General features: G+C 52.7%; 1 protein-coding gene across 7 annotated transcripts; it reads right to left on the reverse strand.

The window, feature by feature from the left end:
- Positions 1 to 666: 666 nt before the first annotated feature.
- On the reverse strand, positions 667 to 17,793 carry IGSF9 (immunoglobulin superfamily member 9). Of its 7 annotated transcripts, none has more exons than XM_045841506.1 (21): positions 17,254 to 17,793; positions 15,042 to 15,291; positions 14,651 to 14,839; positions 10,061 to 10,213; positions 9,639 to 9,793; positions 9,308 to 9,425; positions 7,823 to 7,964; positions 7,577 to 7,722; positions 7,346 to 7,488; positions 5,876 to 6,016; positions 5,280 to 5,396; positions 4,919 to 5,069; positions 4,610 to 4,733; positions 4,204 to 4,379; positions 3,703 to 3,953; positions 3,413 to 3,497; positions 3,139 to 3,318; positions 2,917 to 2,959; positions 1,750 to 2,616; positions 1,350 to 1,477; positions 667 to 1,136 (listed from the first exon to the last, which is right to left on the reverse strand). In XM_045841506.1, the coding sequence occupies exons 2-21, from the start codon at positions 15,097 to 15,099 to the stop codon at positions 955 to 957; spliced, it is 3,549 nt and encodes a 1,182-aa protein (XP_045697462.1). In that variant the 5' UTR covers positions 15,100 to 15,291; positions 17,254 to 17,793; the 3' UTR covers positions 667 to 954. The 7 variants fall into 7 exon arrangements, with proteins under 7 accessions (XP_045697462.1, XP_045697464.1, XP_045697461.1 ...); XM_045841508.1 differs by lacking the exon at positions 17,254 to 17,793 and adding an exon at positions 17,011 to 17,185; XM_045841505.1 differs by lacking the exon at positions 17,254 to 17,793 and adding an exon at positions 16,984 to 17,185.
- Positions 17,794 to 18,066: the final 273 nt, after the last annotated feature.

Here is an 18,066-nt window from a genome sequence, read left to right on the forward strand (position 1 = left end):
TACATTCTAGTACCTCCAGGTTTTTACTCCTCCTTCACACAGGCTATTCTGTCTGGAGTGCTTTTCCTCCCTTGACAGATTCTCATCTGCTCTGCCTCTCACCCACTGTTGTTGACTTGTGGACAAATTACTAAAGCACTGGACCCCTCCATTTCCTAGTCTAACAGTACTACCAACCTCAGTTGTAAAGAACTAACCAATACATGTAAGGATCTTAGAGGAATGATGGCACATGGGGAGTGCTCAGTTATTAGCTGTCATTGTTCTCACTCTGTAAAAACTCTGAGGATCCCCAACATGAAGCATTTGTCCCAGCCATGCTGTAAGCATTCACTGTGTTGACTCCTTTGTGCTACCACAATAACCAACACATTGCTTTATCACAGAACTTACTGCATCATACTATAACTATTTCAGTTGTCTGCCTCACTGACAAGAGAGTCCCCAAGGGCAGAGGTATGACTTAGTGAACTTCATATTTTCTCAACATCTAGCTTTATGGCTGGTCTTTAGTAGCTGACTTCAGTAGACAAGCAATAAATGCTTTTTGAATGGATATTGCATACACCTCCATTCATTTAGGAAGAGTCCCTTGTTCTAAGGGCTCAACATTTTCCCACTTCCCTCTTAGATTCAAAGCCAGACGACATAGAAACATTTTCCAGATTTTCTTTATTCACCCATATAAAACATTACCCAGACTATGAACACACACACACACACACACACACACACACACACACACACACACACCCTGGTAGGCCTAGGATCCCTGTTCTAGTCCCCAGGCTCTAGGGGCTCAGCACATACACCCCACACTATGCCCACTCAAGCCCACAGTCAACATCTATGCCTAGGTCTCAAAGGCGCATGGGCAGTTTCCTAGGCCACAGCTGGGTCTTGCTGGGGTCTCCTTTGCAGGGTCCATGTACCTTCACCCTGACATTAGGGTGTTCACAGCAGAGTGGCCTGTTCAGAATGAGGGACTGGCTGCCAATAGGCTGGTAGCCGGGCCCTAGTGGCATCTTGGCGGCGGCGGAAGGCCAGGAATTCCTCCCGAAGTGCGGCACAGCGGGCCTCAGGCCCAGGAGTATGGGCAGTGTTCAGGAGACAGCCCATCTCTGGAGTCTTGGCACCTGCAACAGGAGGGCAGAACAACCAGAGGACAAAAATCTTGAGGTTGACTGGCACCATAAACTCCCCAGGGCTGGCAGGTCAGATGAACCAAGGGAATAAGAGGAAGAGCCTGGGGCCCCAGGCCCAACAGGGAACAGACTTGGTCCTAAGGCTGTGAGAGAACATGGACCAGCAAGGCCAGGAATGCCTGCCTTTCTGGAGAGCTCACACACCTAGCTCTGACTCAGCTTCAAGTCGGGGTCGAGGGCCAGCCAAGCCCCGGTACAGAGTCTCCAGCAATTCCATGTCCCCAGTGAATTCTGAATCCCATTCATAGTTCTCATCCACAGATGTGTTCCTCCTATAAAAAGGGCCAAATGTGTGGGGTGGGTGGAGGAAGAGTGGCCAGAAAAGCCGAAACCTAGGCTTCCCAAATTCAGATAGGGCCATGAGTTTCCCCTGAGGATCCCTAGACTTCAGGCCAAAGCTTCTAAAAGGAGACAAGGTCTCCTGGCCCCAAGGTGGGAGTGGAAAAGAGAAGGCAGAAGATACTAGGAGAGGGGTGGGGAGAAAGTCTGAGATGACAGGCAGGACTAGGGCCAGGGCAGGGATGGGCAGGGAGTGTGCCCTTACCTCTTGCTGACTGTCACCACATGGTCCCTTCGGGGCCACCTCTCAGGGCCACTGGCCCAGCTGCTGGTGTCTCCTGGAGTGGGGCTGAGGTAGCTGCCTCCTGCTGAGGGGGCAGTGGAAGGGGGCCGAAAGAAAGAGGCACTGCCCCGCCCACTGCTCTGGCTGGTGACGCTGCCCCGAGGGGCACCAGGGACAAGGCTTGAAAGCAACCGTTCCCTCAGTGTCCAGTCAGCCAGTGCTGTGTATGCAGGCTCTGTGACAGCCCCAGTACAGACTACAGCTCCAGGAAGTACTGCCCTGGGGGATCCCGGGGGGGAGTCCAGGGGTTGAAGGAGAGGTGAGGTCTGGCAGGGCTGAATGTCCGTGTAATCTGAGGGTACAGCAGAACCAGGCTCCTCAAAAGGGGGCCAGTCCCCATCGACATTCATCTCCCGGAAGAAGGGCAGGCTCAGGTACTGGAGCAGGGGTCCTGCACCTGGCAGGGGACTGGGCGAGGATGCAAAAGAGGGCTCCACAGGGCTGATGTCTGCAATGCAGAGGGGCTGGGGCAGCCCACTGGGGCTGCTGCGGCTGCTGCTGCAGTCATAGGACCTGGTCTGACACTGGGCCAGGGTCCAAGGTTCGACCTGCTCAGGGCCTGACCTTTCTTGGGGGGTCCCCACATTGGGTCCCATCACAAAGCGCCCATCTGGTCCCCGGCAAATGGGCTCCAAGGGCAAGGGTCCCCAGCTAGGTGAAGGATCTGGAGGGGAACTGGGGGGTCTAGTGGGCTCCCCACAGAGCAGACTCTGGCACATGCTGGGGACTGGGGAAGCCTGGAGCTTCAGCTTGGCCACACTGTCAGGACTGCCTGAGCCTGGAACAGACCTAAGGAAGGGCAAGAGATCAGGTTCTTTGGTAATGGCCAGCCCTTCTCCCAGGAACCAACCTCAGGCCTGGATAGGTTTGGTACACAACAGAACAAAGCTAGTAAAGCAAGTGAAAAAGGACTCTCATGGAGAGGTGGAGAGAGGCACAAACACTGGACCACCCCCAGGATGGGGCTCTGCAAACCCATCATCACTTCCTTCTCACTTCTGTTCCACTTCCCAGGACTCCCACCCTGAGGTACACAAACAGAAACCAACAATAGGTGCACACTGTGGGGAGGCAGGAGGAAGGACTTACGGTGGAGCTGACAGCCGGGGTGGAGAGAAGATAAGAGGTAGATCTGTAAGGGCAGGAGAACCAGAGGTGACACAGGCAAACCGAGGGCCCTCCAGGGCCCCAGATGTAGACCCTCACCCAACAGCAGGTGCCCAGCTGGGATAGAGTAGGCAAGGCAGGGTGCAAGGTGGAGAAAGGAGGGCTTTCCTCAAAGTAGGAGGCACTGATGGGAGTTGGCCCTACCTTGGCGGAGGTGCTTGCGGTGGCGGTGGCGGACAGCCCTGCGTTGGCTGGTTAGGCAAGCAGCCAGGATGCTCACAAGGACAGCTGCCCCTAGGAAGCAGAGCCCACCCAGAACGCCGGCCAGTACAGGCTGTGGCAGGAGGCCTGGCAGCTGGGTGCGTGACGGGTAGACCTCCAGGCCTGCCGAAGGGGCCAGGAGGGAGGGTCAGTGTCCAGACTCAGTGGGCTCACAGCACCCTAGACCCCAGCCTCAGCCCTCCCTCCAGGTTCTCACCAGAAGTAGAGATGTTGGCCAAGTTGCTGGGATTGCTGACATAGCCACCAGCCAAGGCCACAAGGCGAAACTCGTAGAGAACATCCTGGGAGTGCAGGTGTCCAGGAAGGAGGTCAGGACCCAGCCTGACCACCCACCCCAGCCCCATTTGGAAAGACACAGCAGTTGAAAGGTTAGGATGAAGCAAACAGAAAGGTGGTCAAATCTTCGTGAGACAATCAGATTTGGGGCATGGAGCTGGGGCCTGGAGAGCCGTAGGAGAACCTCCTGTGCCAACCTCCCATACTAACCTTAATAAGGCCAGGCACCAGCAACTGCATTTCCGTGCCTGCCACAGCCCGGTCCAGCACCTCCCAGCCCTGGGCGCCTTGTCGACCCTCTAGGATGTAGCCATCCAGTCTCTGAGGGACCAATTCTGGGGGATCCCAATGCAGTAGTACCCCCCGGGGTGTCCTCACTGCCACCAGACCTCTGGGAGGGGACAGGGGAGGTGCCATCTCTGTCATAGGAAGCCTGGGGGCAGCTGGTGTGGTAGAAAGCCCTGAATGGGATAGACAGGCATGGTAGAAATAGATTTCCAGTGCCCTTCCCATGGCTTTCCAGAATCCCCAGTGTCTAGCCATTCTCCCAGATCCCCGAAAGACAAGGCTGGATCATCTTCTACAAATTCCTCTGGGCCCCAAGCTGCTCAGTACCTCTGACCCCTCCCACCCAGATCCTCTCATATCAGGGCTTTTCCTGCCAGCCCTTCCCCATCCTTATCTGCTGCTCAGGGGTGAGAGGTCTCTCACCTTCAGGGGCAGACAGAACGATCTCGCTGAAGGGCCCACTTCCCAGCTTGTTCTGAGCTAGGACACTGAACTGGTACTGGCAGTGGGGCTGCAGCCCTGGTACAAGGAGGTGAGCAGCCCCCACGGGCACCGCCAGGGACACCCAATCATGGTGGGCTCGGTCTGGATGCTTGGCCCTGGAGGGGACATGAGGAAATGGAGGTACCTCATCAACTAGGAAGACCAGGAAGCTTGGAGTCCAGAAAGCTGGTCTCTCCCCTCCCCTCAACTATCCAGGGTCACCTAAAGATTCTCAGTAAATCAGGCAGCAGAGCTGGGGCAAGGCTGGAATAGAGGGTGGGAGAAAGGGCAGAAGGCCAGAGAGAATCAGGGTGGGGAAGAGAGGAGTGGCCTGTAGGCCACTCACAATGGGGTATACCAGACGCTGAATCTCTGCAGATAACCACCATCAAAGCCAGGCTCCCAGGAGACATTGGCACCCTTGGGCAAAGGCACCACGGACACATTGGTAACAACATGGGGGCTGGTGCCTGGATAGGGGAGAATGGAAGTAGGGATAACGGTCAGGGCCATAAGGAGCCCAGAGCCTCTGCTCTCCACCCATCATTCCAGGGATCCCCCACCCACTATCCCCAGCTGAGCCTCCAAAACTGATTCCCCATCTCCTGTCCCACGTGACTTCCTGCAGCCCACAGCCGACTATGCAGACACTAACCCAGCACGTAGACATACGTGGAGGTGGCCACTTGGGCTACAGCATTGCTGGCGATGCACTCCCAGCGCCCATGGGCCTCCTTGGTCAATGGTCGAAGGATGAGGCTACTGTTGCTGTCCACCTGGGCCTGGCCCTTCAGCCCCCGGCCCACCTACAGAACCACTGGTCAGCCCTAAGGATACATGCAGCCACCCCCCACCAAGGGTGCCACCTGTCTATCCGGGCAGCTCCAGCTTCCTCCCCACCCTGCCTCTGAGAATCTTTCCCTTCCCACATCCTCCTTTCCACAAAATGAATAGGGACACAAAGAGGAAGGGGTATGCTGGCCAGAGTACAGGCAAAGCAGGCTCAAGAGCCTTACCTTGGCCCAGGAGACAATAGGAGGAGGGTCTCCTTGAGCAGAGCAGGGGATGAGTAGCTCCCGCCCTACTTCTTGGAAATATTCTTCTTTGGGCCGTTCTAGAAAAGCTGGGGGGGCCTGCAAGCCAGAGTTGGCATTGGAAAAGGCCTCTCTCATACTGCTATACCCTTTCTGGGGCTCCCAGTACCACCACATCTCAGCCTCATCTCTCACTATCTCCCTAGTTCCATGTCTCTATTCCCTGATGGGATAGAGAAGACTGAGGGGCTGGGAGGTCTCCCTGGAGGTGTACAGGCTCCTACAGAACACCCCCAGAGAGGGAAGTGGTGTGGTCAAGGTTAGTGAGAGTAGGGGTGGAAAGAGTATCTGACTGTGGATGTACTGTGTGACTTATCTCCCATTTCCCTACTACCATCTCAGCAAATAAATAAATAAATAAATAAATAAAATTGGGATGGCATCTGACAGCTGCTGCTGTGACCACAGGAAACACAAACTTGAAAGCCCCCTAACACAGCCCTCTACCAGTCAGTTCTCCACACAGGGTGCATCTTCAGCCACATGACCCACTGCTGCTGGCTCACCATGAGCCTCACCTTGAGCAACACGCGTGTCACTGGGGAGGGCCCTGCAGTGCCAAGACTGTTGTAGGGGGTACAGGAGTATTCTCCCAGAACGTCCTCATTCCCCAGGGCAATGACAAGTGACCCTTCTGGGCCCTGGGACCAGCCAGGGAACTGTAAGGAAGACATGATAATGAAAGAAAGTCAGCAGAGGCAAGAGCAGTGAGGACAGGTACAAGAAGCCCACAACTATAAAGAGAACAGCACAGCTTCACTTTCTAGGCCTGACCTCTCAGCACTCGTCCTCTGTCTCTCCTAGAGAGGGGCCACTCACAATGGCTGTGAAGGCTAGAACTACACAACTCCAGAGAATACAGTGTGAACAGCATCCCAGCAGTTAAGCTGTATGGGGGCTCCCTGCTTACTGGGACATCATCTGTTTGTCTTCCCAGCACTCCATGACTAAACTCAGCATCTTCCACCCCAAATCAGATCCTTTTCCTGGCTTCCCTATCTCTCCATTAAAGGTCCCACTGTCCTTACTAACATCTAACTCCTTCCTCTCCCTCACTCCTCCATCTATATACTCAGCAGGTCTATCCTCCTAAGGAAGGCCTACTGTCTACATGTGAAGCCCATCTACCCTCATGTCCTCCTCTCTAACTCAGGATACATAATCTCTCATCTGGACCACTTCAACAGCCCAAGAACCCCTCGCCCTTGCCTACTCTCTCCCCCTCCATTCCATCCAACGAACAACACAGCTATGATGCTATCACAGCATCGCTCAAGCAACTTCACTGCCTCCAACTGCCTTTAGATTTTTTTTTAACGTTGAACAAAAACTTACTGAGTACTATTATTGAAGAAGCCCTGGAAATACTAGGATTACAAAATGCAATACTAGCCCACAAGGAATTTATAGTCTTTGCAGACAAACAAAAGATCCCAAACTCCTGGAATGAGGTAATATTAACTTGCCATCCAGAGTTCTTCCTTTTGGCACCATCTGTCTTTCCAGCTTTCTCTGCACTATTCACATCCACATAGGTACTCCCACCAAGCAGGATGATTCATTATCATAGATACACTATATTGTTTTTTTGCTTCTGAGCCCTGGTTTCTGCATGAAAACCAAGCCTGGTTTCTGCATGTAGGGCCACCCTTCAAGGCCCATCACCAAAATCCCAGACTACAGCTGATCTATCCTAAACTAATCCCTACAAGAAGAAACTTCATCCCTGGCCTTCCAGCAAAGTGTTTCTATTGCTGTCCTTCCCCTTTCTAAGCTGTGCCCTACTTAAGCATGGAATCTCACTGTTCTTGCTCCACATGCAACACATTGCACATCACCTGGTATTAAGTGTATGCTCTAGTAAGTGATTTGAATTAAACTGAACTAACTCTACCGCAGCTGTCATGACAGAAAAAAAAAAGCTGGGACCTTCATTCCCTTGCCCCAAGCCTGTAACCCTGTAACCCTGTAAGCCTGTAAGCCTGTACCTTCTCCAGCTGAAGGGCCTGCCCATCCTTGGTCCAACTGACAAAGAGCAGTGGGGGGTTGGCACGAACTGGGCAGCGGATCACCCCACGCATGCCTATGGGCAGGGGTGTCTCAGGAGGCATCGCTGTTGCCTGGGCTGGGTCTAAGGGAAAACAGTGGCAAATTATGCAGGAGGACCTTGGCCTGGCCCAGGGGGAGAGAGCTTTGAGGGGAGCAGGGGTCAGTCTTACAGAGCACAGTGAGGTAGGCAGAGGCTGAGGGTGGGTGTAGGAGGCCGTTGCTGGGCACACAGGTGTAGAGGCCAGCATCATCAGGCTGGACAGCCTGCAGCCACAGACTTCCATCCACCAGGATCCGCACTCGTGACTGCAGGCGGCTGCAATATAGTATGTGTGGAGAAACATCCAGGCCATGCTCAGCCAAGAGGCCTTAAAGACTATCCACCAGTACCCTACCTCCACCCTCCAGAGCCCCACCTAATGTGGAAGACATTGATGCTGTCCTGGAACCAGCTATAGGTGAGGTTAGCAGGGTATGCCTCAGCCTGGCAAGCCAATGAAATATCCTGGGAGGTATTGACCGTGCTGTTGTTGGGGGGCACCACGATGACTGGGGGTCCTGTGGGGGAGCACAAGGGGAGGGGGCATCTCAGTCCACAGTCTTCCCAGAAACCTGAGTTCACTTGTACTGTTATTCCTGGACCTGCCCTCTGGAACACTCATTCACTGAGTTTCTCCTGCCCAAGAACTCTTTCTGTGCATGTGTGTGTGTCTTGGGGAGGGGTATCAGGTTTAAGTTTCCATTCATTTACCCTCTATACCCCTCATCTGCCACATCTTAAACCACCTCTATGTTTCCTCTCCTAATCTAAGTACCCAGTACCTTACCCCAGGCTCTCCCACTGATGGCCATCCATGCACTGAACAGCCATTCATTCTTTGGCTACGGCAATTTCTGCTCAAGAACCCACAACAGCTGCTATCTCCTACCATTTGAAGCTCAAAACTTCTAGACGCAGCCCTCTTGATCCAACCACTCCCTGCCTGGCCAACCATCTTTTCGTATGTCAAATCTTAGGAACAACTCTTGTCAGGTCAGTGTGGGCAGCTCGCTGTGCCTTGTGCCAGGCTCACCACATCCCTAGGCTCTCTGAACCCCCAGCATGGAATGCTCTTCCTAAGAGCCTGGCCGAACCACAGATCCCCTGCTCTAACTTCTGCTGCTGTACATGAGTAGTCAATAATAGGCAAGCCAGGAGCTCTGCTAAGCACTGCACTGCATCATCTCATTTAACCCTCAGAAGAGCCTCTGTGGGAGGAATTACTGTCTCTACTTCATACATGAAGAAATGAAGGCTCAGAGGCAGAGAGGTTGTGAGGTGTAACTTGCCCAAGGGCAGCAGGAAAGGTAAGACTCACCTTCAGGTTTTGCCAACACCACAGACTTTGCTCTTAACCATTACCCGGCACTGCATTTCACAGAGAACCACAGTTCCTAAATGGTCTTACTTTCCCACATAGATGAGAGACTCTATAAAGGCAGAGTCCAGGCCTGTTTCTCTGCTTTCCTTCTAAAGGGAAGGTCTTGGCCAAGAATTACTATGTGCTGCTCACTAATTAAATTCTTACTACAATCCTAGAATTTGTGGTGGCAGATGAATCTCTTTATATAATGGGGAAACCAAGGGTCAAGGGGGTCACATGATCTAACACCAGCACACATGCTCTTTCCACTATACCATATCACTTTGCACTAAATGTCTATCTCTCTGTTTACTAACCCTTTTAAAATTTAAGATGCTAATTTTAGAGGAACAGCCTGCATTGGGAGTTTCCTCACTCTCCTCGGGCCCCCATCCTAAGGCATACATCTCCTCCAAACTCCAGCCATATGCACCCCCAGCCACAAGTCAGGCCTCACACAAAGGTGTCCCAGTTCCCAGCTCTTCCCCCAGAAAGCACCTAGCACAATCAGCTGGGTGGTGTGGGTGGTGCTGCCCTCAGTACTGGAGGCTTGGCAGGTGTAGATCCCAGAGCTGCCTCGCTCCACCCGCCGAATCCACAGCGACCCGTTCTGCACCTAGGGTAGGAATTGAGGGGGCAAAACCCCTTCAGCAGGCCTCAGACCATGCACTTCCAAGGCTGGCCAGCAGAGGGGGCAGCACCCCAGGTTCAGGATAGAGAGACAAAGCCCCTCCTCAGGCCTTTGCCAGCTGTTCTTCAGCCCCTCTCCCAGGCCTCCACCAGCTCCTCATACTCCATCTGGTGCACCCTGCCCACCAACAGGCTTCACCTGCATCTGGCCATGGCCCTGGCCAAGGTCCTGTCCTTGGAGCTTCCAAGTCACATGAGGCTGGGGGCTGCCTTGAGCCACACAACGCAAGGTCAAGGGCTCCAATTCCTGAACTTCCAGCACCTGGGGAGGTGTCTCCAGGAACTGAGGGGGTGCTGTAAAGAGAGAGGCATCAGGGGCTGCTAGAGGGGATATCAGCCTGAAGGCAGAGACAGATCAGGGCTGCAGCCCTCAGCCCCCCCAGTTCCAGAGGAACACCCAGCCCAGGGACACCCTGTCTGTGGCACTCAGGGGATGGGAGGGGCAGAATGTAAACACTGAGAGAACAAATAAGGGTGTCAGCAAGGGTGGGGCAGTTGAACCACCCTCCTCTCCCCCTATTGCCAGCCAGGTGTCCCATCATCCAGCTCCCAGCTTCGTACAATTGACCATGAGAAACACCCAGGAACCATTAGCAGAATCATCTTCGGGGCTGTGCTTGTCCAGGAAGAGCACGCGGCACTCGTACCATCCCTGGTCTTCCACCCGGAGCCCCTCGATCTGGAGAGATGCTCCCTTCTGCAGCCGGACTCTCCCTGGAGTAAGAGTCCTGAATCAGGGTCACACGGATCATTCTCAGAGGTAAAAAACAAGACCAGTCTCTCCCAGTTACCCTGATAGAGTGGGGTCCAGAGAGGCACAGAGGGTCAGTGAGGGAAGTCCCTCTGATCACTCCTGCCTTTCAGCAGCAGAAACCCAGTCTAGACAGAGAAACTCAGAGCTCAGGACTGTTGTGGGGAGCAGACTGAAGAGCCAACATTTAGTTAGTATCCTTGGATTCTTTAAGGATCTGCCCATCCCTAAGCTTTCTGTAGAGCAAGGGATGGATCCCATGAGTACACCTCCTGCGAGGACTCTGTCCACAGAAGCCTCGGCAGTGTCTGGGGCCTGCGCAGATACCCAGACCTACCCTATTAAAGTCCCTAATCCCTCAGGGCTATTTATCAGTGGCCTAAATGCCAGAGTCCAGCCCCGCCAGACAGCAAGGTCAGCAGCTTCCTCACACATACCCTCACACCCCAGGGTACCCAGGCCCCAGCTGACCACAGCCCAGCAAACCTCAGTCAGCATTCACACTATACCACCAGGCTGAGACAAAGGGTGCCCCCAAATCTCTCAGCACCTCCCCTGACAGCCCTACACCCCAAACAGCTTCATAAGTCCCTGGCAGTGCAACCTAGAAAAAACAGCAGCTCTGCTGTATAATTGCCTGGACAAGTTACTGATCTCAACTCCCGTGTATTCATCTGTAAAATGGGAGAAATGTAGGTGGGGTGGAGGGGAGAGATCATGTAGAGGAGGCAGGCAACAGAATGCCTGGCATCAGCAGGTTCTCAAATAAAAATTGGTGAACAAGTAAATGAGCTCAAGATTTGAAATCGGCAGCCTGCATTCAATCCTGGCCCTGTCCCATACCTGGTAACACATCATCTCCCTTTTCCTTCTATCAGTGAATGGCACCACCATACACCAAGTCACCTTACCAGAAACCTGGCATCACATATTCTCTCCGTTACTGATCCTTCTGCTTGATCAGTAAATCTTTCAAATTCTACCTCCTAAACATTTGTCCCTTTTCTACCACCTTCACCTTAGTCCTAGATGTCTTTCACCTGCGTTACTCCATTAGCCTACTGAGAGGTCTCTCACCTCCAGCCTAGCACTCTACACTCAACAGCTGCCCACCCCACCTTGATCTTTTATATGGATAAAAGACACAAGTCCCTTAGCATTTTGTCCACTCTAACAAACCAGACTGTGCCCCAAATTAGCCCTTCCTAATACTAAAAATTCTAAATCTGTTAGTGCACTCACCCACTCCAATCTGCTTCCATTGTACCTCTAGGAGATTTTTCTGAACTATAATCTAAACCTACAGTCCCCCTAATGCCTTCTGAGAAGAACAATCAAGTGGAGGCCAGATGTGTGGTGGTAAGCAGGAACTTTTTTCTCCCAAATATGAAGTACAGAGGTGTGGATTCTCTAGGAAGGGTGGACCTGCTTAAAGGGCTTGGTGTTTAAATCCCCACCTAGATTAAGCCTAGGCCTTGAGGGTAAATATTTAACATAATCACACCCTTCCACCCACCAGTGAGATAACCCTCAGTAACCCTAATCTACCTTGCCATAGACTGCATTCCCCTCTAGCTGCCACGTGATAGTAACTTTTCATTGTGGCGATCTTCAAGCTCTATAAGAAGGCAGAAGGAGGGAGGGAAATTGAGTGCTGAAAATGGGCTGTGCAATATTACACACTGTTAACCAATTTAATCACTCCAAAAATTCCACTATATAGAAAGAAACTAATGTTACGCTTCTTTCCAAAACCACATGACAAAGCCAGGCCTTCTTTCTCCAGGTGGTCATATTTTCCATTGCACAGTGGTATTATGATCACATCAAGCTCAAGGTATTCAGCACTGAGCACACTCAGTGTGCTCTCACTGTGGGATACTGGTAGCCAGGGGGTAATTGTTCCCTATGTGTGTTGTGTGTTAACCAGAACATCCAGTGAAGCATACTGAATGTCCAAACTTTTCTGTGCACTATGGACTACTAGACCCATTACAGAAGAACAAGATGGCCAGGGCAGGCAGTCCCGAGTCCACATGAGTCCTAGGTCTACCTCCTGGAGGCCCACTCTCCACCCATAGGCCCAACGACTGATGGACTTGAGACCTTCTAGCATTCAGGAACATATAAATGAAGCAGGAGATGTATCCCAGCTCTCACAAGTTCTCAGAAGGCAGGGAACCCACACTCACATTCATGTGCAAGCTCACATACGCACGGTTCAAAAAATGGTGCTAACTGTGCCCATTCTGAGATTATGAAGCAAAAAGAGTACAGAAGGCTTCCAGGAAGCTGTGGTCGCGCAGAGGATTTTAGAGGACAAAAGGCAGTAAGGGAAGATGACTAGATGGAGCAGGGGTGTTCTAAAGCAGAATGAGATAGCTGATTTGTATCAAACAACTCAGGACAGAGAAAAAACTCATGCCCCTTCTGCTGTTTGGGGTACCTTGAAACTCCCAAGAAATACAGCACAAAACAAAAACCAAAAGCAGCCCCCATGGATTAGAAACACTGGCCTAAGACCCACCCCAGGAAAGGTGAAGTAGAATAAGGCATGCCTTTCTTTCCTCTGATGCCTGGTCACATTTCATACCACACAGACACTCTCTCCATGCTGGCACTTCACACACAATAGCTAACTTTATCCTAGTATTTAGTCCTAGCTGGTTTTATGCTGCTTTTTACTGCTTTCATACTAGCCTATAAATCCAGTCTCTTCAACTAGACTGATTCTAGAATCCTCAATGGTTGGAAGCTTTCCCTTTGGTACAGTCCCTAAAGCTCCAGTCACTTTTGTGGTGGTTCTTCCTACATTCTAGGCATCAGCCTCACACACAGTCCCAGGCCATCCCCTTCATTTGCCAAAGAGTTTCTGACAGGACAGCATTGTCCTTAGTAACCTCTACCTCCCATTGCCTAGCAACAACAGTTCTCAGTCCCCTACACAAAGGATGAGAGGCCCCTTCCACACTGGGAGGCAGTAGTTAATGGGCACAGGGGTGTCCCCCCTCAATCCCACCCCCAGGAACATGACTCTGCAGACTAGCCCTGGCCCAACCAGGAGCTCCAGACTGGGGGTAGAGTGGACACAAAGAGTAGAAATAAAGCCCCAGAGGTTACTGCGCACAGCCCTGGCAAACAGAAAAGAAATCCCACAGTAGCAAAGTTTCTGGCCAGACCTCAATACAGGGCAGGGGGTAGAGGGAAGGAGAAGAGTTGCACATCTGTCTGGTGGAGTCTCAGGAAAAGCCCTTCTCCTTCCTCTTCTCCCTTACTTTAGTCAGGTATCTTCTGCAACTGCCCAGTCTCAGTCAGCCCACACCCCTTCCAGACTGCCAGCAGAACTAGGAAGAGAGGGCTGGTAGGTATGGCCACTTTCTCTCCACTTGCCTTAAGCAGGGACCACTTTCATCAATTCTCAAGGGTAGACATATATGCTTCCACTAGGATGTTTGCCAGTTGCCCCCAGTTCGAAAGTAAACTCTTCCCTTGGGCAACCTCCTCCCCTTTGCTCAGCCAGCCTCTCAGAGCTCAACCAATCCTATGGATTCTTCAAGATTCAAATTAAAAATGGAAAAAGGAAAGCCCCCCTCCCACCATCAATGACCTCCCTAGGTGGCCTTTCTTGGGCTTCCCCTCCTAAGCTCCTAAAGGACCCAACCTTAGGCGCCCCCCTACTGCCTTGAGACCTGCACTAAACCTCTCAGATGAAGGCTCCAGCCAGGATTAAGAGGAAGCTGAGCCTTTTGAGGGAGCTAGCTGGGGCCCAGGGAGGCCTATACACAATTTTAAAGTCCATACAAGAGCCACTTGAAGCAGCAACCCAGCCCAGCCCCTTCCATGTGCTGATCTTTTGGGAACCTAATCCTCCCCAGCTCATGTCTGTGCACACGCTCTGTACTAAAGCTCAGGTTGAGCCCCCTGGAGAAGCAGACAGGTCATAGACCTACCCACCCTGCTGTCTCATCAGCCCAGACTCTATAGGCCTAGAACTCCCAAACTAGCATTAAAGATAGTGGAGGAGGGAGAGGGCAGGGGAGTGAGCTGATAGCAGAGCCAGGGACCAGGACAAGCCCACGTAGAGAGACCAGAAAAGATCAGGATGGAGTCTGGGAAGTGTCATGATGAGATCTAGAAAAGTAATTAGAGAATTAAGTTGGATACTTGAAACAGGGCTGCAGGATCACCCTCAGAAGAGACCACATGGTGTTCTAAACAGCACATATGTTAGTGTGCATGAGAATGAATGTATAAATGTAGCTTGGAAGTACAGTCATGTTTATTAAGCAGAATTGAAGAGATGGAACTGGAGGTGACGTCAGGGCAGACCCAGACAGTTAAAGAGGAACCCCAACCCCAGCCATTCTTTGTTGGTCATCCCTCTGATCTATAGCTCTTACCCACGTAATCAGGGTCCACTCGGGGAGAGTAGAGGCCAAACTGGATGAAGATGGGAAGCAGGAACCCAAAGCGTAGCCACTCAATGACGTGTAGAGGGGGCCGGCCAGCTGGGGGCAGCAGATCACAGCCCAGCACAGCACTCTCCCCAGCCCGGCCCACCACAGGTACCACCTCAGAATTCCCTCGACCTGCATGATGGGTGGCATGAAAGACAGCAGGGGCCCATGTCAGGGCTGGGAGAGGAAGTCTCATCAGTGTCTCAGGGGGCTCCCTAGAACTCCGAGTAATTGAGGGAACCCTCAGCTTCTCCAGAACCCTTACATACTCACAGAGAACCCCTGTGGAACACCCCCACCCCAAGCTTACAGGGAGCTCTTGAGTCCAGCTCACCGTCAACCCCTTGGCTGATGATCAGGCTGAGGATGGCCAGATTGAGACACCAAACCATAGCCCAGCTGCCTGCTCACCCGGCCCCCCCTATCTACAGGGGGCAAGGTGGAGGGGCCTGGGACGTCCACAGCCCAGCAAGCCTGGCCGATCCTTCTGATCAGATAACAGGTTTCAGCTCGTACTCTTCTGGACAGTTAGGGCTTAGCTCACGAAATATCTGAGGAAGCTGTTCTCAGGAGCACCGCCAGACCTAAATGCCAAAAGCAAGGTGATATGCCAAGTTGGCCAATACTGGAAACTAGGAGAAATTCCAGTTAGTGAAAAGCTAGGAGGAGAGCAAAGGAAGAGAAAGGAGATGAAGCAGATAAGTAGGAGGAAGGGTTTCAGGAGACCAGAGATTTTGACACCTGCCCCTTGGCGAATAAGGCCTGGGATGAGAGCAACAGGAGAAGAAGGAAGTGCTAGACAGGTCAGGACATGATAGGAGCAGATCTTAGGAAGCACAGAGGAATTCTGGGGAAAGTCATTTTACTAAGGTCCTCAAAAAATTGAAGCAAGAGGGAACTGGGGGTTCCTATTACACTCAGAAAAAAATTTCAGGAAAGTATGGAAGATGGAAAAGCCATCACAGCCCAGCCTCCTCTTCCTTCTTTTTCCTTAATCATGATTCTAATAAAAAGGTGGCAGGTAGGAGGTAGCAATAGTATTGTCTCCACCACCACGGTGACAAATAAGGACTTTGAAACTCTCCAAGAGCCTCACTCAGGAGCACAGAGCCAGTCAAGGGCAAAACATGGATTAGAACCCCCTGAAAAGGGTCCCCATGGGACTCCCACAGAATTCCTTCCTTCATTTTCCTGACCTCTGAACCCTGGAAGCTGGGGACCAGTACCTCTTTCTCTATTCAGCCTTGGAATACTGCTTTAGCAGTGAGTGAGTCAGCCAATGGGAAAGGGGGAACTGCCTCCTTCACCATTAGGAGCCCAGGCAGCACCCTCCAGGTCTGGGCAGGTCTCTGGGCTGGCAGCTGGTACCACTTCTTCTTCATGATGCTGCCAGGCAGCCTCCTTCCACTAGACACCCTGACCCAAGTGCTTCACCCCAACTCCTGCCACTTGCTCCCCTCCAATACCCTCAGTGCCCAGGATTTGCAGGATCTCCCTTCACCAGCCCTCGGGGCATGGTCCATGAAATTCCAAAAGAGCCTTGAGTCCATAGGGTAAGGCCTGGGAATGGAGGGTGGTGGGTGAAGTGCTGCCTTGGGCCTGGCAAATCCAAGTGGACTCTGCTCTGGGCCTCCACCCCACTCTTGGCCTCACAGTTCCCAACTGGCTATAAAACATCCCCAAGTCTCTCATCATGACCCCTGCCTCTACTTGATGGCCCTGTGCCTCCCGACAACTCATGGGAAAATATTCCCCTTGCTCCCCACTGCCTCTAGCCAGCTCTCCCATACTTCCCCAACAAATTTCTTCCCAAGGGTATAGGAACTGCCAGTTCCCTTCTGGCTCACTTTTCTGAGAACCTCATCAACATAGGTTTCCCCAGAATTCCTCTGCTTTTCCTAAAAATTTTCCAACTCCTCTGCCCCCAGCATGTCCTCACCTGACCGGTTTCAACGCCCAGCACCCCTTCATTCTCCCAGTATCCCCATTCCAGTTGTCTCTACTTCTCATAGTCCCACTCCCCAAATGCCTATTTTTCGAACCTGATCTCCAACTGTATCTGGTCTTCTGTGCTTCAACAAACTCCCCGTCTCCACCAGAATCTCCACCCACCCACTTCTCCCATCCACTTCTCCTCGGAATTTCCTTCCCTGTAATTCTGCCTCAGCCCACAATACACTTCTGTTGCCCCACCCCCAATTTCCTTCGCTCTCGCCTTCTCCAAACCCCTGAACTCCTTGCTTTTGGAACCCACCAACAGCCAGTCCCCTACCTACCTACACACACACACCCGCGCGCATTACCTCCAGAACTCCTCCAGTTCCCAAGGAACACCCACCCACCAAATGATCACATGAAATGTGATCATTTACTGAAGCGAAGAATTCCACTTCGCTTCCCAGAACTCCCCTAGTGTTGAGCCGCAGAGAATTCCACTTCTCTGCAAAAGTCTCCAGCGTTCTCCTGACCGCCTGACTCCCGCACCTTTATCCCTCACCCCAGACTGCGCTCACATTCCATCCCCTCCAAAACGCCCACGCCCTCACCTGCAGATAGCCGCTTCGCTACCCTCCGCCCGCTGCACAATAGGGGGCGGACCACCTCCCGCCTCAGACACCAGGCAGCACCTCCGGTAGCCCTGGAGACAGCCAATCCTCGCTTGCCGCGGCCAACGGAGATTAAGAGGGTGGGGAGGCGGGCGCGACCCCCTGGCGGCTTGGGACTTGTAGTTCTCCGCCAGCAGGACTCCGCTGCTAGTGGGCAGGTCGCCCTCTGGTGGAGAGCTGTGCGACCAGCCACGGAAAGGCCGGAGGGGCGGCTGGTCTGGGCCCTTGCCGGAAGTCGCTGGAGCCGGCCTTCATCGTCTACGTGCTCGCCCTCCTTCCAGCGCGTTCTTCCTTTCACCCCCTCCTCGCCCTAAACGGCTTAGAGAGCCGCAGTAGCTGCAGCCTCGGTTGAAATCTGATCCTGGAGCAAGAGCACCCGGCGGAAAGCTGGACTCCCCTCCCTCCTCCCAGGGGATCCACCTAGCTCCGGACTCCTCCGGTCTCCTTCCTCATCCCCATCCCTACCTCCTCCAATTTCTTCTGTAGCCAGACTGGAAATACCTGTCTGCAACTGGCTAGCTCCCAGATCCTGCCCAGGCACTTCCCGCAGTGCGTGGGGGGAGGGGGGAGGAAAGGGCTGCACCCTAGCTGTGGTTCCCAAGTCCGTTCCGCTGCAAGCCCAGCACCAACCATCCAGAGAAACTGGCCCAGAGGGGAGAAAAGAGAGATGTCTCGACAGGGGACATTGAAAGAGGAGAAATGAAATGTGATCATTTACTGAAGCCTTTTAAGTGCCAGACTATGGACTCCATG

Source organism: Phyllostomus hastatus, unplaced genomic scaffold (genome assembly GCF_019186645.2).
Source record: "Phyllostomus hastatus isolate PE091 unplaced genomic scaffold, TTU_PhHast_1.1 phas_contig_36, whole genome shotgun sequence".
Taxonomy (NCBI): Eukaryota; Metazoa; Chordata; class Mammalia; order Chiroptera; family Phyllostomidae; genus Phyllostomus; species Phyllostomus hastatus.